The following is a 23295-nucleotide window of genomic DNA, read 5'->3' as shown; positions in this document are numbered from 1 at the left end:
GGTCTAGTGGCAAGCAGAGGCTGAAGAAGGAAGGAGTTTCCTTCCCCTGAGGGAAAGAGTCAGAGAAGGCCTTGAAGGACAGTGGAAAAGGGGCTTCTGATGATGACGTTGATTACTTAAACTGGGAGTAGGAAAAAAAGGGACAAGACAGGAAAGTCATTATTGCTATATAGGAGGAAGATGCGGATGTAAAAGGGTGGAGGAATGAAAGAAATTGCGGGGGGGGGGGAGGTACAAGAAGGTACAAGTTTAGTGTAGAAGGAGAATGGGTAAAGAAATTACAGGAAACAGTTAAACAATACTGTAAAGGGCATGTGGGGGTGAGAAGCGAAAAATATGAAAGAAAAGGCCTTCTCCACTCAGAGCCTCTGGATAAGCAAATGCTGACAAGAACAGAGAGATTGAGCCACAATACCTCAGATAAATGTCTGTACTTAGAGGAAAGCTGGCCTATGGAACTGCCTCTGTGGCTAATAATTTAGCAATGTCCAAAGATGGATTAGATATTGTTAGGAGATGATGCCACTAATTACCAGTTATAGTTATACCAAAGTCTCCTTGCATCCGTCACCATTTTGTGACTTGTTCTACCCCTGCCCTACTATTTTGTGACTGGTGGGCCTTAGTAACTTTCAGCAGCCTCAAGTGGGCTCTGCAGGTAGAAAGTTTGAGAACACATTCAGGAAGCCAAGAACGACAACATGTGGATTCTCCATAAGAGTGAGTGAACAAAGAGTGGCAATTCCAGGAGGAAATTGGTGCAGAAGCAGAAATACCCTAATGCAAGATGGCTGTATGTTAATTCTGGCTTAGGGTTGCTCTTGCCACACTAGCAACATCTACTAGCACCAGACATATTGAGGCCACCTTATTTATTGTAAGCCTTCTAGAGAACTTTGTATGATGGGGCTATAAGTAAATGCCATCTATGAACAAATAAACAAATAAAGCAGAGTAGCATTGGCTCAATATTGGAAAGAGACGGTTATGTGGCATTTTTACTGGAATGGGGGGGAGCAGTTGCTAAGGTTTACTCTGTGTTGTTCTAAAGTATTTTTGACCACCTCAAATATATTGGTGCAATCCTACGCAGTTAATAATCTGGAGCAATCTTTAGTGATTATAGGCAGCATAGCTGATAGATGCCCCCCCCCATGTCACTGCAGTACCAGCTGTTCCCTGCACTGTGAGGGTAACAAGCAGGAATAGCCAACCTGGTAACCTCCCAATGTTTTTGGACTCCAACTCCCATCAGCCTTAGCTGTAATGCCCAATGGTCAGGGATTATGGGAGCTGTCCAACAACATTTGGAGAGCCCCGCATTGGTTACCCCAATCTATAGGAATTTAGCCCCTATAGTTCTTATAATTCCACAGAGGAAACCATTCTTATTCAAAACCAATTTAAGTCTGTAATGCAGATATACCCTAAGGGCCTTTTCACACATAGTTTGAAAATTGCTTGAATTATCAGCTCTAGCTCATTACATTCCCTTCCTCCATAAGTAAAGATTTCTCCTGTAGTAAAGATTCTCTTGACCCCTCCAGCTAAAAAAGGGGAAATGCTCTATTACTTGCTTAGAACTAAATCTATACAGCTCAAATTTGATGGAGGGCCAGTCACCTGCTTTAGATAAAGCATCACAAGCGACAACAGCAGCATATGAAAGTTAAAATATGCTTGTAATCTACCATCTTGCTTCATCCTCCATTACATTAACAATAGGATTTCTGAGCATTCAAAAAATTTCATTAAGCTCGTACTCACATGCACACAAATAGTGTAAGAAAGGCTCAAAGCACTTTAATTAGTGTGTGCAAAAATGTGTGGACTCCTTGCAAGTACTTAACTGCTGATCTTGCAGTTTCCCCATACTTTCTGAGATAGTCTATTATTAGTATGTACATCATGCTTTTCATGTACATACAGTGAAGCCTGTTTTATTCAATATTAATTATTTATCATTAACATGAATTGACTTCAGTAGATAGTGATAATGTAACTGTTTTCATAACCTTGGTTTTGATTGGTTAAAAGAAAGAAATCACCATCTAATCAAGAATGCTTAGCCCTGTGTTAGATTATTCATTCTTTTTATTCCTCAAGGTAACATAAATAATCTCCTTTCCCCTATTATCCTCATAACAACAACCTTGGAAGGTATGTCAGGCTGACCAACTCAGGGTCACTCAGTTTTGCAATGTGACAAAATTAGCTCCAAATTAGCTCCATCTGCCAAATTAGCTCCATCTGCCATTTCCAAAGACACAGATTTCTGTTTTCTAATAACTTTTTAGTCAAACTCCACATACCAGAAAAACAACCTATTCAGGTTTTTCTTCTACACTCCAACTCCCCCCCCCCCGTGAGTAAATTCTATCTAAATGTTTTAAACAGCATCAGTTCTTGTACAGAGCATGACCAACCTATCTCCTATCCTGATATCACTCTGACACATTGGGTTCGTGTTGTTCTGTATTGCAGAGTGCTTATCAACATGGTTCTTTCCTCACAATCTTTCTTTTATTTTTTCCATAAAAGATGTAGGACCAAATTAAGCTGCACATCTTTGATTTACTTCCCTCTGTGAGTGGACTCATGTAATATTGTGGTGGTTCCTTCAGTGTTTAAAGGTAAAGGTAAAGGTACCCCTGCCTGTACAGGCCAGTCTTGACAGACTCTAGGGTTGTGCGCTCATCTCACTCTATAGGCCAGGAGCCAGCGCTGTCCGCAGACACTTCCGGGTCACGTGGCCAGCGTGACGAAGCTGCATCTGGTGAGCCAGCGCAGCACACGGAACGCCGTTTACCTTCCCACTGGTAAGCGGTCCCTATTTATCTACTTGCACCCGGAGGTGCTTTCGAACTGCTAGGTTGGCAGGCGCTAGGACCGAACGATGGGAGCGCACCCCGCCGTGGGGATTCGAACCGCTGACCATGTGATCGGCAAGTCCTAGGCGCTGAGGTTTTACCCACAGCGCCACCCGTGTCCCACTCCTTCAGTGTTTAGGCCAACCTAAAAAAAGGGTGCCAGAACTCACCACGAACACCTCCCTCATTCTCTTAGAATGGCAGTGGTGCCCACCTGAGAACTGAATTCCAGCAAGTTCCAGCTGAAAAAAGCCCTGAGTATGAGAATCGCTGGACTCTAAGCAGGGGTCCCGACTTCAGCCCCAGGTTATGGGTACCCGGCATGCACAAAGTGATGTCATGACATCACATTGCAGCGTGATGTCATGATGTCACATGGCCTCAGAACCTGACTTCCGGTGGCCTTGGACAGCATCTCTGAGGTCTCATGACTTCTGGTGGTTTGTGAGGCATCAGAAGTTGCATCAGGGGCCCTGAGGTGAAATGTTTTGTGGGTGCTCGGGCCCCCAGGGCCCCCTAGAGATGGTGCCCTTGGCTCTAAGGATCCTGTTTGCATACTTTATCCGTAGTTTGAAGTATTTCCCATGGTCATTCACCAACCATCAGACAACCAATGTGTTAGGAAGTTCACTTTGGGAGGAGACATGGAGAAAAATTGCTCTGGATATTTTGTGGATGTGATTTTTAAATCACAACAGCCCCATTCTCTTGGGTCAGAGGAAGCAGCTGGGACAGGTTCAGGGAGTCACTGTTGCCAAGGTATTGGGAAGAGGAAAGTATGTAATGGGAGACGGGAAGTGGACCATTCATGTCTTTTTGGAGGCTACAATTAGTGCAGAATGCGACTGCTAGGTTGTTAACTGGGGGAGCCCAATGGAACCATATGTTACCAGCCCAGAAAGAACAGCATTGGCTGCTGGTGACCTACTGAAGCCAATTCAGGACAATGTCAGGACAAGCATAAAGGTAAGGGGACCCCTGACCATTAGGTCCATTTGTGACCAACTCTGGGGTTACGGCGCTCATCTTGCTTTACTGGCCGAGGGAGCCGGCATACAGCTTCCGGATCATGTGGCCAGCATGACTAAGCTGTTTCTGGCGAACCAGAGCAGTGCACGGAAACGCCGTTTACCTTCCTGCCAGAGCAGTACCTATTTATCTACTTGCACTTTGACATGCTTTCGAACTGCTAGGTTGGCAGGAGCAGGGACCGAACAATGGGAGCTCACCCCATCGTGGGGATTCGAACTGCCGACCTTCTGATTGGCAAGTCCTAGGCTCCGTGCTTTAACCCACAGCGCCACCCACATCCCCAGGACAAGCATACAGTCCTAAATGGCTTGGGACCCAAATGCCTAAAAGAGCACCTCTCCTAATATCAAATATCCTGGGCCATATAATTGGCATGGGGGTGGGGCTATTGGTGGTACTGTCACTAGAGGCTGCCCAGTTGGCACTGACCTGTGAGAAGATCCTAAGTGGAACTACCTCACTTATGGAATGCCTACCCCGTAAAGGTGAATCTGTCTCTCTCACTATGAATTTTCAGGAGGAACTTAATAATATTCTTGTTTCTCCAAGCATTTGATGGCTGAAAGATTCTCTTCCTGGCAACCTTGACATTATTAGCTGTGAGGGAATGTGACCGCTTTATATGCTTTTAGATGTTTTTAAATCTTTTAAATATACTTTGATTTATTTTTAGTAGTATTCTTCTACTGTACCTCCTTGGTGTTTGCTGCCCTGGTCTCCTTAGGGAGAAAGGGATAAAAATTTAATAAATGAAATGAAATTTTATTGAAGATGCTGCAGCAAAATTTGGAACATCTGTACAGCCCTGGGTTTTTTACAAATTGTTTTCAGCGGATTCTAAAGTGAAATTTGAAATCCAAAGCAAATTTAAAATGAAAAGCACAACCATTTAAAACTGCACTGGCTGCAGTCCTATGTACGCTTTCCTAGGAGTAAGTCTTATTGAAAACAGCAGCACTTTTTCCTGTTTCGGTTGTCAGTAAATAACCATATTATTCATGCAAAACCTACAAAGATTGCCTTGTTCTAGCTAATTCCAAAAAATCTTTTGGCAGTTTTAAGCAATAATCTTGTGATTCATTTCGTATAAGAACAAACAGCAAAGATTCTGTAGCACCTTAAAGACTAACAAATGAATTGTGGCAGAAGCTTTCATGGACCAGATCACTAATCTGTAAAAGGCAAGCCATCACCACATTATTAGCCTTAAATGTTCCATACAGAAATGTTGCTTTTCTCTGCAGTAGGCTCAGAGGGCTGTGTACACACATTGCCTTTAAAGTACATTCAAAGCACATTCCCCACCCCCTCAAAGAATTCTGGGCACTGTAGTTTATAAAACGTTGCTGGAAATTGTGACTCTGTGAGGGGTAAATTATAGTGCCTAGAATTCTTTCAGAGGGAGAATGAGTTTTAAAAGTATAGCACATCTATGGAACCTCACATTAAGGATTTATTATATTCAGGAAGATATGAGCAATAGTCCCAAAATGCAAAACTATTAGGGGTAGGAATCACTGACAAAATATTTCTGGATATTGCTCTCACTCCTTCAGCAATGCAAATCTTTATATATCCTCTCCAAAACTGCAATAATAAAATTTTCTTTTTGAAAGGTGAGCAGTTGCAAGTTCAGCACAGAGACACTTTGAATAAATTTAGAGGAGAAAAGCAAAAAATAGCATGACTAAAGGTGCTTACAACATTACACTAGCTCACAAATGATAAGATTACTTAGAACAGTACTGTATCAGGCTAAATCAGGCATGGGGAACCTGCGGCTCCCCAGATAGTGTCAGACTTCAACTCCCATCAGCCGTAGACAGCATGGCGAATGGTCAGGGATAATGGGAGCTGTAGCCCAACATTTGGAGAGCTATGGATTCCCTAGTCCTGGCCTAAAATATTTGTGTGAACCAAAGTCACTCCAATGAAGAGGTCAGAGAGAGAAGTAACAACATATATATGAACTTAACAGTTTTTTCATATGTATACGCTGACAGTGAAAATTTGTTTTAAATGAACAAATTCTTTCCTGACTTGACATCATTTTGTGGAAATACACCTAGGGGGATGGTGATGCAATATGTCTAGCGTGGCCTAGTTGTGCGAAGTACTGCTGCCTTAAGTCACTTGGATATTTAACCTGATCAGTTATGTTTGCCCTCTAGTGGTAGTTCTTTTGAACACAAGCAAGACAATTCTGGCTTGCAGGTCTGCTGCGATCATGGTATGCAATAACGTACCATATTCAAAAGACCTTTCCATTTGATTCTTAGCATTTCACATGACATCACAGAGAAGGGTGGTATTTTACTACGTTTTAATCTGAGGAGACTGATATTAATGGATTTCACTTATGATCATTAATTTCAGTGGGTCCATTCTGAGTTAAACTTAGTTGAATACTGCCCATTAGGTTTAACTTCATTTGTCTACACAACTTTCTTCATAAACTTATATTCTTATAGGGCTTTTTTCTTAATCATGCTGTTCTTTTATAAACATATTTGCTCCTTAGTCTCCCAGCTTTGCCTTTGCGATATACTGTTATTAAAAGACTGCTAATAACTTCACCAGACCTTAGAGAGAGAGAAAAGACTATAACTCAATGCAACCATTTTCTACAGAAAATATGTTGGTATGGCACCTCCAGGATTGCTGACATTAATAGGTTAGCAGAAAACTGCTTCCGGATTGGCTAGGTATAGTAAGTGCCTGAAGTCTTGCTAGTCAACGACCAGCTCACCTAAGAGGCAACTTCCATAGGGGCATCAGGGCCCAATGTAGGTCTTTATTTTCCTTTCGTTCCTGATGTAGATCTTCACTCAGTCCTTCTTCCCTGGCGGGAAGGAAGGCACCATTTTGTGGTTCACCTCAGGTGCCAAAAGGTATTGGGCCAGCCCTGATGATATCCAAAATTACTTGTACTTAGAGTAAACCCATTAATTTCAATCCACTTAAGTCCATTGGGTTTACTCTTAGTATGGCTAATGTTGGGTATCACTCAGAAACTCCTGTAGGCAACTCTTCTGGGTTTTCCTGCTTAAAAGTTTCAACACTTCATGGATTTAAATTGTCTCCTTTTCCATCTTCCAAATCCTAGACCAAGCTTCCTCAAACTCGGCCCTCCAGATGTTTTGGTCTACAACTCCCATGATCCCTAGCTAGCAGGACCAGTGGTCAGGGTTGATGGGAATTGTAGTCTCAAAACATATGGAGGGCCGAGGCTGAGGAAGCCTGTCCTAGACTTAATAATATGGATCTAGAGTTCAGCTTCTGGCAATGCCTCAACACCATCTCAATTAATACTAAGCCACTCAAACCATTTATTCAACCTAACCTAGCCTTTTATTTTGATATCATCTGCAGTAAGTTAGTTCTGGTCTAGTCAAGGGTTTTCTAAAGCAATTTATCTTATGGGATAACAAAATGGAAATAGTTTATTACTAAGCTATAGTGTAGTGACTAATGCCAACTATAGAAACCAAATTACAAAACAAATGTTTCTAAGGTTTGCTCATACTCTTTTTCTTCTGCTTGATTATCCAGAAAGTTTCTGAGAAGCAAAAGCACCACTGGCTCAGCATATCTACACAATAAATTGGTTTCTTTGTGCCCTCAAGTGATGAGAGGATACACAAGAAAGCCTAAGAATTATGAGAAGGAATACCTTCTTGCTGGAACAAAGGAAGCTATCTTATTGGTCCATCTTTCTATTGGTCTATCTTGCTCAGTACTGCCTACACTGACTGGCAGTAGCTCTCCAGGGTTCAGGGTTGCTGGAGGCATTCAGAATCTGACTTGGAAAAGCAGAGGCTCTACTGCTGAGCTACAGCCCCATGCACAGACCCCCCCAATCATACCTGCAGATTATGTTAAGCTTTTAATATTAGTAACTGTTATGTACTGAAGTTCTCACCCTGGGCCAGCAGGGGGATACTGTAGATAGTTATGCAAATAAGGGATTGAAAGTGACATTCAGTGATTGGATAGTTTTAGAAAATTGTTACAGTAACGTTGTACTGGAGCTCTATATAAACAGGCTGACTGAACCCTTCAGTTCAGTTCTGGCCTGGCCTCTGAATAAACAAGATCTGTTTGAAGAATTGCTGTGTCATCTGATATGTTCACCTACAACTTAACAGTAACAGCCTATGGGTATTTTTCATATGATTGTAATATCACAAACCAAGGGGTTTTTTTTGTACAGCAGACTTTACTATACATCCCAAAGCATTTCAGAGCGATTTAAAAGCTATCAAAAAAGCAACAACAATAAGCACTCAGGCTCTTTCATTCAAATTCAGAAACAGAAAGATCATAATCCTCAGTCATTTACTCTTGAAGTTGTTCCTCCAAAATCAATCGAGTTACTTCAAAATACTCAAGTTTTGGGTTATAGCCTAAAACAGCTGTTCTGCCTGTCTAAGCTTTCCTGGGAGTTTGTAGCGTAATCATTAATAGCAAAGACTTGAAAAGGCAATTGATTTCAATCAATATGGAAAGTGTTGCAAACAGCAGGCAGCAGCGAACCCAGCACCTATGAACAAAAGCTGACAAAGGTCAAAAAGGAACGGAATTATTTTCACATTTGAAGTGCAGGTGGGCAGGAGAAGGTACATTTTGTGAAATGCAAAGCAGGGAGGGAACATCAGCCCCCACCCCCACAGCATATGGGGTGCAGAAAGGGAGCCCAAACTCATTTAAGATCAAAGCTACTGTGTGCATATGGATTCATGCTCAGGCACACAGTTCAAATCCACAAGGAGCCATGGGTTCAGTATTGTGGGCCTAACTCTGTGGATCTCTTCCCAACTGAGATCAGACAGCCCCCATTTCACCCCCGTGGAAATTCAGGTGCTTGGTGAACAGCTTTGTGGTGTTGGTTTTTTTACTTCAGTAGACATGTTAAGAAAGCCTTTCTGTTGTTGTTGTTGTTGTTGTTGTTGTTGTTGTTGTTCTTCTTCTTCTTCTTCTTCTTCTTCTTCTTCTTCTTCTTCTTCTTCTTCTTCTCTGATATTATTTCTACTGTATCTCTTTTGTAACCTCATTGTACACTGCTTAGAAACAATGCTGTTAAGTGGTATATGAACTGATTGAAACAATTAATTAATTAACAAGTCTAGTGGCTCCTTAAAGACCATCAAATTTATAATGGCATACATTTTTGTGCATAAATTAACTGGCACAATTCAAAGGACAAATGGCTATAGAGCAGTTGTTGGAAACCTTTGACTGAACTACAACTTCCATCATCCCTAGCCATTGGCCATGTTTACTGGGAATGCGGGTTACGCTGTAGTCTAAACCACTGAGCCTCTTGGACTTGCCGATCAAAAGGTCGGTGGTTCAAATCCCCGCGACGGGGTGAACTTCCGTTACTCTGTACCAGCTCTTGCCCACCTAGCAGTTCAAAAGCACGTCAAAGTGCAAGTAGATAAATAGGTACCGCTGCGGTGGGAAGGTAAACAGCGTTTCCGTGCGCTCTGGTTTCTGTCACGGTGTTCCGTTGCGCCAGAAGCAGTTTAGTCATGCTGGCTGGTTTATGTTGTTATTTATGGCCTCTTTTGTAAATAAATAAATAAATAAATAACACCAAATCCAAATTTAGAAGGGTAGTTTTGTTAAGCAAAATCAGCAGAGTCTTGTAACACCTTTAAACAAATTTATTGTAGCATTAGCTTTCACAGATAAGTGATATTTCATCAGTTGACGGGGGGGGGGGACGGGACGTATCATTCTTTCTAAAGAAAACAACAGTGGGTCAAAATACCTTGGCAAAACAATATTTACACATTTAAGTGCTTCTGATCTAAATATGATAAAAAAGTATTTGCTTTTATATAAAAAAGAATTCAATTACAGCTGATTATTGTTTACTTCCAGTTATGGCCTCAGGGAGGGGCCATAGCTCAGAGAATATGATACTTGATATGCAGATGGTCCCATGTTCAGTCCCTGCTATTTCCCATTTGAAAATAAGCTCCTGTATCAGATCAGGAGGTTTTCAGAATTACATTGCCAGTCAGCATAAGACAGTACCAGGTGAGATCAATCAATGGCCTCAACACAAGGCAGCTTTGTGTGTGTGTGTGTGTGTGTGTGTGTGTGTGTGTGTGTGTATACACACACATATATACACATTCATGTTCATTGTAAATGGTGATATTAAATGTATGTTATGATTTGCAAAAGAGATCAAAAACAGGACAGCCGTGCCTCCTCTGTGAACTGATATCAAACACCCACAATAGAGAGAAAATGAAAAAAAATGAAAATACATGCAGTTTCATAATAGCAAAGATGTGTGCAAGATGTGGTGGGGGGTTTTTTTAGCTGAGCATGTTGAAAAGCAGTTTGGACTTTTAATGAGCTGCTAAGGATTGTCTGGTTGGACTTCAGCAGCTTAGAGTTGGCTCACAGATGGCTTTTGCCCCAGTTCACTTTAATCCAATAATGCTATTCTGCTCCGTCTCACACTGCACACCCAGTAGTGCTTTGTGAGTGAAAAATTGAGACTTCTTCCAGCTGATATTGGTATGAGAAATGTAACTGCATCACTGCTCTTTTGCTCATCATGTGTACATGGCTCTCAAGATAAAAATTGCTGAGACTAAGGTAACAAAAATCAAGTTGGCATTGAACTCAAGGTCATTGCGTAGAATTTGCTATATGCGACATATGGCAGGTATTTGGAAGAACCATTGCCTCTACTCCAATAAGCTGTCTTGTATACTTTTGTTGTTCTTTGACTCTTGAAAAAAACAAACATTTAAAAAAGTAGTGATGCAGGTGGGAAATAATTTAAAGCATTGATAACAACTGCTGGGACATAAATAGGATTTTTTAAAAAGTATGTAAAGTTTGAAAGTGTTTTCTAACATTGTCTGGAGCTGCTGAAACGTATTTAATTGCTGCTGTGTAAAGAAACCGTATAAATGCCACCAGGCCTCATGATCTGGCGTAGTTTTAAATGTTTCAATAGAATAGCTTCAAACAGTGCTTTTCTAAGAAAAAAAAATGTTTGGGGTATTCTCATTTTCCTACTTATATTGAAATACTGCCCCTCAATGAGGCCCAACTTAGATTTGCAAAACGTTTAGGGGTTTGCGTACCCCTGCGCCCCCCCCCCCCCCGAAGAAAAGCACTGGCTTCAAACCAAATTGTGACTAACAAATCACTGAAGCATGCTGGATTATTTTATTATTATTTCTAAACAGAACAAAGTTTTTGAAATGCACCAGATATGGCAGCAGGGATGGGAGGTGGGTAGAATACCAAGACATATAGCAGGCATAGGCAAACTCGGCGCTCCAGATGTTTTTGGCCTACAACTCCCATGATCCCTAGCTAACAGGACCAGTGGTCCGGGATGATGGGAATTGTAGTCACAAAACATCTGGAGGGCCGAGTTTGCCTATGCCTGATATATAGGCTTACTAATCACCCTGTGATTAAGTGATGTCTTGGATCAGGACCAGAGCATTTGGCCGCCAGCTAAAATAAGGTTACCAGATTTTTTTTTCAATGAATCCGGGGACACTTTTCAACTTCCTACTAAATAGATGGATTTTGTCAGGGGACTGATTTGAAAATCCGGGGACGACTGGTAACCTTAAGCTAAAATAGCTTTTGGCATCAAGTTATAGAGAGTTCATTCTTTAAATCTTTCGCATACGTTTTATTATCGTATACAGGATTCTCTTCAAGTAACTGTAAATTTTCTAGTGTGGTGACAACTAGAGTTTTATTTGGTCTGCTGCATGAAGTTTGCAAACATGAGATGAGGTGGATGGAGAACAAATTGTTGTTGTGGGATTTGTGCCTTGGCTCCAGACTCTGTTCAGCCATGAACACAAGAATGAGTCATTGAGTCCTACAAAGTGGTAGCTTAACAAGCTGTGCACGCGGTTTCCCATCAGCTTGTGTTGCCCTAGCAAACAGGGATGAAAATCCAGCACATGTTTTTGCTTCATCAGAAATCCAGGCAAGTAGGATAAGGTAATATTCAAATGTTCAAAATGGACAAGCTTACCAAGAGTTTATTGTAGTAAACTGACATTTAGTAAACTGACGTCTGTAATTGCACAATTTCTCACAGCCTCAATACCCTAACGGAAATTGGCACTAATGGGGATTTACCTCATAGTGTTGCTTGCAAGATCATAGAATCTAGGGAATGATCTGAGAGCTAAGCAGGTTTAGGTCTGGTCAGTGCTTGGATATGAGGTTGCTTGGAATTCCTATGCAGATGGCCTTGAGTTGCATTATAGGCAAAAAAGAGGGACATAAATGTACTAAAGTAATAATAATAATAATAGTTTAGGGAAAGGTGTCTTACTGCTGAGTTATTGTTTTCTGGGTAACTTGAAAGTGAGCTTCATGTCATTTTTCCTTTACAGATTGTTTTGCTCAATCTCCTACTATGTGTGATCATATTCTACTCAGTGTATTATGTGGTCCTATGCTTTTGTTTCACAGCGTTCAGGTAGGAATAATCATGAATGAATGAATGAGTGACTATGTGACTACAGATGTAGTGCAATGCTGACAACATTTTGCTCAAACATGGCCTCAGATACTTTGGGTGGAATTCTTTAGCATAATAAAACATTGTATGGTAGCTAAATGTGTCCATATAAGCATACAGAGTGGATTCTTGAATTCACTGTAAAATACATAATGGCTTTTAAAACATCTACTGTGAAAAGTAGAACAATTAGCTAAAATTGCCTTAGCAAGACATTAAAAGCATGTAGGAAATCAGCACACATGCACAATGATTTGCCTGATTTAGTATCAGAAGCTTCTTGTACTGGGATAAACTTTAAAATTGTCCAACTCTTCACAGGCTGCAGATGTTGGATGGACTGGCACCATTTGACTTCAAGACCAGCCCATCATGGATTCACTCATATTATTTAGGTAAATGTTCTTCCTTGAAGTCCTTATTCTTAAGATGGTCTTATTCTTAGATGGTTTCTCTATTGAACACTTGAATTTTTTTAATGAAGTTTAGGTATTATACAGATAGTATCATCTTATAGCGGGGTTGGGGAAACCTTTTCAGCCTGACTGAGGGCCAAATTCCCTTCAGGGAATCCTTCTGTGGGCCATAGGCAAAAGTGAGGAAAGAAACAAATGTGAATTTTACCTCTGTACAGTAGAGTAGTTTGTACACACAGCCCTCTATCCTCCACACACGCAAGGAAAAGACATTATGAGAGCTCAAGGGCACATTTCAGCCTGACAAAAACACTCAAGGAAGGTGTAAAGCAGGGCTTGTGAGAGGTTTGGCTTGGGATTGTGTAGTCTGGGCGAAATTATGAGGGCCATGCAGTAAGACCATCAGGCCTGCACTTGACTCCTGAACCTGAGGTTTCCCCATATCTGCTTCATGGTTTCATAATTTCATATTGTATGGCATTACTAATTTCAACTCAATGGTATTTATTTATTTATTCAGTTTATATCCCACCCTCCTGAAGGAGCCCAGGGTGGCAGACGCAGCAACAATAAAACATTAAAACAACAACTAAAAACAGTTGAAATCATTAAAAAAAAAATTAGTGAAGACTACAGTATATAGCAGTTTGACAGTGGAACCAGTTACTGAGGTGGAGAATGGAGAGGTCTTCAAGCAGAGGCTGCAAAGCCACATGTTGGGGATTCCTTAGCTGCAGATTTCTTGATGACCTACGATGCCTTCTCCAGCAATGTCATTCCATAGGTCTGTATGTATGACTTTTCAGTTGGGGGTATTTGAGACCCTACTTGAGATGCCCACCCAGAGCTAGCCCTGATAATATTGTTAACACATCTCACAATTACTCAGCATTCCTAGTTCATATGGAAATATTCCTGTCATGCAAAACAAAAGAAATATCCCAAAGCAAGGGGTTCAGGCCCACAAAAAGATGAATAAAGGAAATAGGGTTCTGAACATTGTGGGTCTGGAGGTTCCCATTTCTGAAGGCATACATACACCCAAGATTTTATTCATGCACACCAGGGATGGGGAACCAGCAGTCCTCCAGATGTTTCTGGACTCCCAAGTCCTGCCAGCCCTAACCAGTATGGCCGAATGCCAGGCATGATGGGAGTTGAAGTGCAGCAACATATGGAAGGCCACAAGTTCCTCACACCTGAACTTGTTAAGCATGAAATGTTAAGCGTGAATGTGAAAAGCAGGTATATGAAAGCACATGTATCATTCAGATATACTAAATAAATAGCTAGGATTGGTTGTGGATTCCTGTTGCTGTATAAGCTGTGAATCGTCTTGGCTGTGATTCTTTATAAAGCTATTATGGCTCCCCTTCTGGGCTAAAAGAGAGTGATTTACATTAAATACATACATTTTTGTTATTTTATGGTCTTTTTCCCTTAAACGAAAGCTAAATCGCTATGAATGAAACCTTTTAAAATGTAAATTGTTTTGAGAAACATCTCAAACACTTATGGAAACAGAAAATGTGAGGAGATATGCTACTGATTTGCTTTTAGATTAAAATAACATTAAGGGAGGTGATTTAGTTACTTGGGGTGGGGGGTGGCAGCAAAGCCATGTGTAATTGTAATAAGTGACTTATTGTATACAAATCTCATCTCAGTCTTAATGATATGATGTTCTAGCATATACTGGGTCCTCCCCGCCCCCGGCAAGCAATAACAGAGATTTAAATATGAATTTGCATGATGGCTTTGGGCAAGCATCTTTTTCTGAGCCCCTCCTGCCTCCAAACACTTGTTGAGACCATTTTTAAAAGGCTTGGGTAAAAGGAACTGAAAATAGTACTGGAAGAAAGTTGGAAACCAGAAGTCACAAGCTGGTAGCTGGATAATAGAATCAGCACTTTGTCAATCTGATTCTGAAGCCTTTACAATCCCTGCATGCCAGGAGGTGCCAATGGCCCTCCTGGCGGGCAGAGTTACTCTGGAGCGTAAGAGCACCACAGCTTGTAGTGTCTAGGGAAGACTGCAACATCTGTAGGCTGCCATACCCCTCCAAACATTTCTCGGATGAAAATAAGGATGCCCCATTCCATAATGATAATTTTAATATTTATACCCCACACATCTTATTGGGTTGCCCCAGCCACTCTGGTCAGCTTCCAACATATATAAACACAAAAGAAAACATTAAACATTTTTTTAAAACTTCCCTGTACAGGATTGCCTTCAGACAGCTCGGATAACTCCCTATTCTCCAACATTTCTCCAATGAAAATAGGGACATCCTAAGGAAAAGTGGGATCAAATCAGAAACTGGGATGGCTTCTCTAAATTAGGGATATCCCTGGAAAATAAGGACACTTGGAGGGTATGGGCTACATGTGGCAAACTTTCTCAGTCTAAAGGTCACATTGCCTTTTGGGCAGTCCTCTGGTTAGGCCAGAAAAACCTGCACATTTTAAGTTTGTACAGTGGGCTACTTTCTAAACACACTCTCACACCCCCCTCTATCCAGGCAGGCAAGAATAATTGTAACAAGGACACATTCCAGCCAGGCAAAAACACCCAAAGAGGATATGAAGCACAAGTAGTACAAGTGGTATAAGTAGAAGTGCAGGTGGCGCTGTGGGTTAAACCACAGAGCCTAGGACTTGCCGATCAGAAGGTCAGCAGTTCGAATCCCCATGACGGGGTGAGCTCCCGTTGCTCGGTCCCTGCTCCTGCCAACCTAGCAGTTCGAAAGCACGTCAAAGTGCAAGTAGATAAATAGGGACCGCTCCAGCGGGAAGGTAAACGGTGTTTCCGTGCGCTGCTCTGGTTCACCAGAAGTGGCTTAGTCATGCTGGCCACATGACCTGGAAGTTGTACGCCGGCTCCCTCGGCCAATAAAGCGAGATGAGCACCGCAATCCCAGAGTCGGTCACGACTAGACCTAATGGTCAGGGGTCCCTTTACCTTTAGTGAGGGGTTTAGCCTAGAAAGAGTGTGTGTAGCTGGCCTGGGGAGTGTCCCAAGAGCCTGCTAAAGCCCTTGTAACTCACCAAACAGGGCTGCAACACAGAGAGCTGTAGATTTCTGGCTCTTTTAGATCTGACAGAGCGACAGCTATTGCGCAGTCCCAAGACCACTCTTCTTATGGGTCTCACCTCAAAATGTGGGGGAAGTGGTTTTTGTGGTTGATCCTAAATTAGGTTTTCTACCTCCCAACCAAAAGTCATGGTCCTATACCTTTTAAATATTCTGAGGCATATTGGAAGCAGTTACGGTAGATTGTCTTTTCCTGTACTAGGAGGCTTTGGAATTCAGAGCACCCTCCTTCTTTCTCCTCTCCCTGAGGTAGTTATCCTCAGATGGAGTCACTGGGGCAAACACTGTGCCCTACTTGGCCCCTCAGGGCCTCATTTCAAATGGGTGTTCCACTGAGGAAATGTGTCTAGACAGAAAAGATGCCAGGGGGTTGGAGCAGGACCCCATTATGAAGATGATGAAGCCAGCAGTTAATAGGGGAGTAACTGAGCTTGCATCTACATATGTTGTGCTTTAGTACTCAAGTCATCTGTCTTGGCAGATCACAGAACAGAGATAAATGTTAAAGTAGTTGTAACCCTCCTAATTGGCGTGTCAGCTCCCCAATTAGTGCTTCATGGCAAAATTAACCAGTGCAGCATCAACAGTGGCCCTAAGGTCTTTTGTCAGCTTCTACCAGCATCTATGTTAATATGGCACTCACAAATGTGCAGCTTCATTCTCTTTTACCTCTCTGTGCTAGTTGCTCACATACTGCACTAATATGAGCATTCCATCACTCTTGACCTCTGCTTACCCACTTGTATTCTCTAGATTATTATAGCATTCTAGTCTATAGATCCTCTCTCCAGCCCACAGGTCTTTTACAATACTGCACCCATGCCACACTTTTCCAATAACCAACAGCACCGCTTTCTAGCATTTGTGCCAAGTTTTAAAGCAACATCACTAGGTTGTTGTGGATTCCTGAATACAGCAGCTAATCATTTTGGGATTGCCAATCTAGTCATAAGGCAAATAGGGTTGACCACGTGCAACTCAGGAAAATGGTGATTATTATAGACAAATTCCACTTTTATATAAACTTGTTTTTGAAGAGCAGGTGTTTTTTTTACCTTTCATAGTTGTGTAGCCAAAACCAGATAATATAATTTTATCTATGTCTCAGAGCAGAAGCATATAATAGAAAGTGATATATATATATACATACATATATATATATAATGATTTTAAGCCATTCAAGATTTTTATGAGTATATCTTAATTTTTTAAAAAAGTAAAAAAAAGTTTAAGGTTTTTGAGGAAATGGCTGAATTTAAATGGGTTTATTTTTACCTCAAGGTGGAGATAAGACATTGTGTGTCCCTTGTAACACCTGGTGTAAACATGTGCCTTCACTGAACTCAGAGTCTTGGTCCCCACCATCACCACATGCCAGACAATGAAATTGAGCTAAGGAGTGAGGGACTTTGTGCATGATGGCAATCAGGGCTTTGTTTACTAGCAGCAGTCATGAATTCCTCATACTGCCTAGTCTGTCCTTGATTCAACATATATTATATAAAGGGGAGCTGGTACGCTGCAGAAAGTAGCGAATGGCATGGTGGGGCTGCACTGCTTATCTGACCTCTATCCAGTTGAGTTGTTACAGCATGCCACCGCAGAGAGAAGAGGAAGGGTGAGAGGACAGTGAGGTGAATGAACTGGATTGTTTCCACTGGAGCACTGGATTGGATTTGTGCCACGACAGCCTCTCTGTCTCCATCTTAGCATGTAGCAGCGACTCAGCTGGAGGGAGTTTGAGTGGCACCATCTGGTATTGCCTGCAAATGTTACTAGCTTGGAAGCTAGGGCGTTTCCCATTCACAGAAGCAGAACCACAAGTCCACTTTTGAGACTTTAACACTTCTTACTTATTGTCTTACATTTATATCCCTCCTTTGTTCCCTCATGGAACCCTAGAAGCTCCCTATCCACATGCTGACCAGACCCTGACGTGCTTTAGCTTCAGCAAGTTGGTGGCCTTACCTGCCTTAATCCTAGAATTGTAGCATTGGAAGAGACCCCAAGGGTCTCAACTCCCTGCAATGCAGGAACCACAGCTAAAGAATCCCTGACATACAGCAGTTCAACCTCTGCTTATAAACCTTCGGATAACAAACAGCCCACTACTTTTCGAGGTAGTCTGTTCCACTGTAAAAGAGCTCTTACTTCTGACCATGCATTGTCTCATTCTTCATGCAAATCATGTGAGCCAGCTTCAGTAGAATTAGTTGGATGGGATGGTGGGATGGCAGGTTTCCTTGCTTCTCCTTCTTCCCCCAAATCCTAGAGACTAAACGAGGAGGAGGAAAGAGAGGTGAAATGACTGGATTGTGAAACTAAGCACTGAGCCCTCAATTCCTTCCCATCTCCTGGTCTCTAGGGTTTCCTGAATGCTGGTGTGGGTAAAGAAAGCCAGTTAAGTCCAGGGTTATCTGCGGGAGAGCAGTAGATTAATTACAGTAATGACCAGAGCAGCTGCTGAAGGTCTGTGTAATAAATTAGAGGGACACTTCTGAATTAATATCAGGAAAGTATTATTGCTTACCTTTTCATAGATCTTATTGCAGTTATGGCAGAGAGTAAGAGAATGGATATAAAGAGACTATGGATCTTATTTAATCGCTCAAAAACCTCTTTGTCTTTGTTAAAGTCAGTGGATGTTTACTATTAATTTTGGCTGATGAAGGATCAGCTCCTTGAAGGATAAGGTGGATTCTCTCTCCGTCTTGATAGAGAACCAACTGCTCAAGGCAACATTTAACTGTGTAAATTTTTAAGTTCATTTCCTTCATGAGGTTACTGCTGGTCTAAGCAACAATAAGTACCCATAAACTACTTTAATTTAGTGCATAATGGGATCTTGTTCATGGCAGGCAGGAGACTACAGTAAATACTTTTGCGGGGGAAATTACAACAGCAATTATGAAAATCTGCCACGTTCAGAACAATAAGTACTTTAAAAACGTATTAATGGTGTTTAAAATGTCACAATGAAATCTGTCTGCAAACTGTCAGCCATCCTAAGTTATTGAGAAGTCATGTGGTGTGTAGTGTATCTTTCTGCTCCCCTTTGAGGGGTACAGCATCCATAGACAATTCAAGATATCCTGCTGCCTCAGGATTGTTTTGTTTTGTACCATACCTCCTTCCTTGAAAAGCATCATCTTCCAAACTTTTGGATTGAAAGTAAAGGTGACCTCCTGGTAGTATTTACTTTGCTATTATCTTAGATGGTGGGGCTGAAAAGGCAGTCTTGCAGACATGTGGCATGGTGTGTAAGGTGTTAAGAGGATCACCAGAGGAAATCCAAAATCCCTTTAAAAATGTTGCTATGGATTTCCACTTCCAGATCGATACAGGCAGCACATGGGAATTATTTCATTGTGCAAGCATGTGGCTAGAATTCAGACTCCCCAATCAAAGCATACACATAAATTAAAGCAGGGCTAATGCAAGACTTTTTTTCTACCTGAGGCAAGGGACAAGATGGCGTCTCCCCCTAGACCAGGACAGGTAGCCAGATGTTACTTCAACACTGGCTCTGGAACAGCATCTTCCATCAAACCTAAGGACAGCAGCCTGGCTTAGGGGGCCACAGGCCATTTCCTTGCCTTCTGCTGTCTACTGCCTGGAACGTCTGCTTACTTCTCCATAATGATAGAGCTGGCCCTGAATGAAAGAGATACGTGTCTCCCATAGCAACTCTGTATGCCTCCTTAATTGCAAAGAATGCTTAGCAAACTGAGCCTGGAGCTGAGGATAAATACAACTGCCAAGCAGTGGATAATTTAGCAGTCTTGGGACTAGCAGCAGCCATAGGATACAACTTCCCATCCACTACTGTAACTCATTTTCTGTTTGTTTAGTTCTTCTAGTGTCACTGGAAATAACCTATCTCATCTCTGGACTGCTCTTTGTCTTGGTTGTAGAAGAATGGGTTTGGGATTATGCGGTGACTGTTACAGTCATTCACATCACCATAACTGCGGCTGGTACGTATGCTGTTTAGTTAATAAATCCACAGAAAAAGAAGTAGTGTTGATTTAAAACAACTACCCCAGGTTTTTTTTTAAGTGATGCTTTTGGCTTTACAAGGACTACTTATTAGCTTCTCCTTGCTTCTGTGTCTTGAGCTCTTGCCCAAGTTCCACTCGGTCAGCCATTAGGTTCTCCCTGCTTAGCCTTCTTCGTGGATTGTTCCGAGGATGCTCACTGCAAGCAACCCTGAGCCTGGCGCTATCTGCAGAGGGAAAATTCTGTTTTCAGATGTAGTTTGAATCCAAGACAGCGCTGCAAATTGACTTCTGACGGGCTCACACTGACAGCATTGATAAGCTGATCAACTCTGATGATGAGACCCCTCTGCTGTGTTTGGAAATTCCTGATGGGAACTTCCTAGTGTGAACAAGCCAATTCCTGCTGATTTTGCACTGCTGGGCAGTGAGCCACACTTGTAAATGAACTACCAGGAGCCCACTTTAACCTCCTGATTGTTCCTTTGTGCCTTTACCTGCTGCACAGCTGATGTTACATATGTCTAGTGGGGTGTGGCAGTGTTCGAAACTCCCATTATTCTAGGCGCATTTTGCGACAGAATTTCACTAGCACGAGTAGTTTCTGAGCACTGGGTGCAGTATTGCGCCTAAGATTTCAGATTAAAATTTCAGAGTGGAAGGAAATGAGGACCCTTTTCAGCTTCCCCATGTGAAAAATGAACATAATATTTTAGCTGCAGTTCATTCGTTTTCAGCTTTGTATTCTTGTTATAAAAAAGCGCACCTACCTTGTAGTGCGCATAACCTAGGCTTAAGGTGCCATTTAGCTCCTGGTTTTCATATCTCAGTTTCTAGCACTGGGGTGTGAGTGACTGTGGTTTTACGGTGTTGTTTGACATAATATTGTAATTTTTGTCATGTTGACATTAATCCTAAAATGTAACTTTTCGTTTTGCAGTTATGTCTGAATTCCCGCTGACATTGCACTGGTGGGCAGCTTTAGGTATGAGTTAAATGGTTATGATTTAATTATCCAAAATAGCACAGCTATAATGCATAGGAAATAAAAAAGACCCTGTCAGATCAGGCCAAAAGCCCATCTAGCTCAGCACTGTGTTCTCACAGTGACTAACTGTGAGCATTCTCCCCACCTGTGAGAGCCAGCAACCAGCATTCAGAGACATATTGCCTCTAGCAGTGGAGGCAGAATATTGTTAATGTGGCTGGTAGCCACGGACAGCCTTATTCTTCATGAATTTGTCCAATCTTCTTTGAAAGCCATCTAAGCCGGTGGTCATCACTGTGTAAAAAAGTACTTCCTTCCAACATTCAGCTTCTTTGGATTGCCCTAAATTCTAGTATTAAGAAAGAGGAAGGAAAAACTTTTCTCTAGTCACTTTATCCACACTGCATAATTCTATACCCCTCTATCATATTTCCCCTTCTTACTTGTCTGCTCTGTAAAATAAAAACCCCTGAAACATAGCCCAACCAAATATATGCATCTCAAAACATTGCTGCTTCCCATTGCAAAACAGGTATTTTAAAATTCTTGCGAGCTGCTCCTAATACTAACCTAACATATTCTTGTATTCTTTACAGGTTCAGGCCTAATTTTGATGGTTTGTGTTGGGCAAAGTTTGGCTTACTACCTGTTCAAAGACAACTTTATTTATCCAGTTCTGGATAATTTCTGAAATGCATTTTTTCAGTGCCTACGTTGCTTTATGAAAATGCACATGGATGTGTGGGCCAACGCTAGCATGCAGTTTTAAGTAGATCAGAATTCTGTACACTGTCATAATCCAGGTGCTTTCTTGTTTTGTATAGAAATAACTATTTTTAGTCAATAAAACTGCTCTTATCACCAGAAAGCTCTTTCCAATGTTTAGTCAGATTCTCCTTTGTTGTAACTTGAATCCATTGGTTCGGGTCCTGCCCTCCAGAAGAGGAGAAAACAAGCTTGATTCATCTTCCATGTGACAGTCCTTTGGGGTTTTGAAGGAGGTTATCATATCTCCTCTCAGTCTCCTTTTATTCAAGCCAAATGTACCCAGCTCTCTCAACCATTCCTCATAAGGCTTGGTTACCAGACCCTTCATTATCTTGGTCACCCTCATCTGCACATGTTCCAGATTGTCAATACAGCATCCTTCTTAAATTGTGGTGCCCAGAATAGGGCAGTACTATTACTTCCCTTGAGCTGGACACTATACTTCTGTTGATGCAGCCTAGAATAGTACTAGCTTTTTTTTGTTGCTGTATCACACTGTGGACTCATGTTCAGCTTGTGGTCTATTAAGACCCCTATATGCTTTTTGCATGTACTACTGGCAAGCCATCTTATATTCCTGCCTAACTGCAGAACCTTACATTTGTCCCTGTTGAAATTAATTTTGTTTGGGCCCAGTTCTCCAATCTGTTAAGGTAATCTTGAATCCCAACTCTATCTTCTGTGGCATTCCTTCATCCAAGTCACCTATAAAGACATTGAACAACAACTGACCTGGGACAGAACCATGTGGTACCCCACTTGTCACTTTTTTCCTGGGTGATGAGGAACCATTAGTGAGCACTATTTGGGTTTGGTCAGTCAACCAGCTACAAATCCACCTAATAGGTACCAGGTCCAGCCCACATTTTACCAACTTCTCTGCAAGAATATCACGGGACTTGGTCAAAACTCTTACAGAGATCAAGATGCACTTAAGTCCACTGCATTCCCCGATCCACCAACCTTGTAGCTCTATCCAAAAAAAGAGAAAGAAATGAGATTCATCTGGCATGACTTGTTTTTGAGAAACCCATTCTAGGTCTTTGTTCCTACCCATAATTTCATAGCCTTGTTGTATTGCCTTGCTGAAATTTAAGATTGGTCAGAAATTTCTGAAATTTGGTTCAATTAAGGTGAAATTTCTGTGCTAAATTTTCCACTGCAATAAAAAATTGTCTTGATTTTATTATGAATATAATGATCAAGTTTTATAAAGCCACTTGTCTTAGCCACAGAGCTGCTTCCATTGCAATATAATAATGTTTGTATGATCAATGCACAAGAAAATGTAGAAGTGAAGCTAAGTCCAAAATTACAGCTATTCTTAATGCAAATAGAAAGTTATAGGACAGCATTAGGTCTTACCCATATATCACTGAAAGTATAAGAGGATGGTGTGGAGTCCACCGGTTTAATTAGTAAAAACTCATCCCCCAGAAAGCAGAAAGAGCAACAAACCTAGTCTTCAGTATGTGACTTTGAGGGCACATTTGTCTGCAGCGAAGTGGTCCCTTGAATTAAATAGCACATGTTGTATAATTACCCTGATTTGTTTATTGGGCCTGTGAGATTTGACACATATACATGCACACTG

General features: G+C 41.5%; 1 protein-coding gene across 4 annotated transcripts; it reads left to right on the top strand.

Moving 5' to 3' along the window:
- On the top strand, positions 1-21733 carry TMEM244 (transmembrane protein 244). 4 transcript variants are annotated; one of them, XM_083731550.1, is made up of 6 exons: positions 672-720; positions 12308-12393; positions 12757-12830; positions 19799-19924; positions 20886-20930; positions 21530-21733. In XM_083731550.1, the coding sequence occupies exons 3-6, from the start codon at positions 12764-12766 to the stop codon at positions 21622-21624; spliced, it is 333 nt and encodes a 110-aa protein (XP_083587676.1). In that variant the 5' UTR covers positions 672-720; positions 12308-12393; positions 12757-12763; the 3' UTR covers positions 21625-21733. The 4 variants fall into 4 exon arrangements, with proteins under 4 accessions (XP_083587675.1, XP_083587674.1, XP_083587676.1 ...); XM_083731547.1 differs by lacking the exon at positions 672-720 and adding an exon at positions 2128-2160; XM_083731549.1 differs by lacking the exon at positions 12308-12393 and having other exon boundaries at positions 1-720.
- Positions 21734-23295: the final 1562 nt, after the last annotated feature.

This window comes from Podarcis gaigeae (assembly GCF_964106915.1).
Source record: "Podarcis gaigeae genome assembly, chromosome: 3".
NCBI lineage: Eukaryota > Metazoa > Chordata > Lepidosauria > Squamata > Lacertidae > Podarcis > Podarcis gaigeae.
This window is presented reverse-complemented; position numbering and strand designations above follow the sequence as displayed.

What these genes read in the sequence shown, in the direction of transcription:
- TMEM244 (XM_083731549.1), top strand. Translation starts at nt 12,764, where the DNA reads ATGTTGGATGGACTGGCACCATTTGACTTCAAGACCAGCCCATCATGG. An exon ending in GATTCACTCATATTATTTAG is followed by an intron (nt 12,831 to 19,798) that starts GTAAATGTTCTT and finishes CTGTTTGTTTAG; the next exon opens with TTCTTCTAGTGTCACTGGAA. An exon ending in GCACTGGTGGGCAGCTTTAG is followed by an intron (nt 20,931 to 21,529) that starts GTATGAGTTAAA and finishes TATTCTTTACAG; the next exon opens with GTTCAGGCCTAATTTTGATG.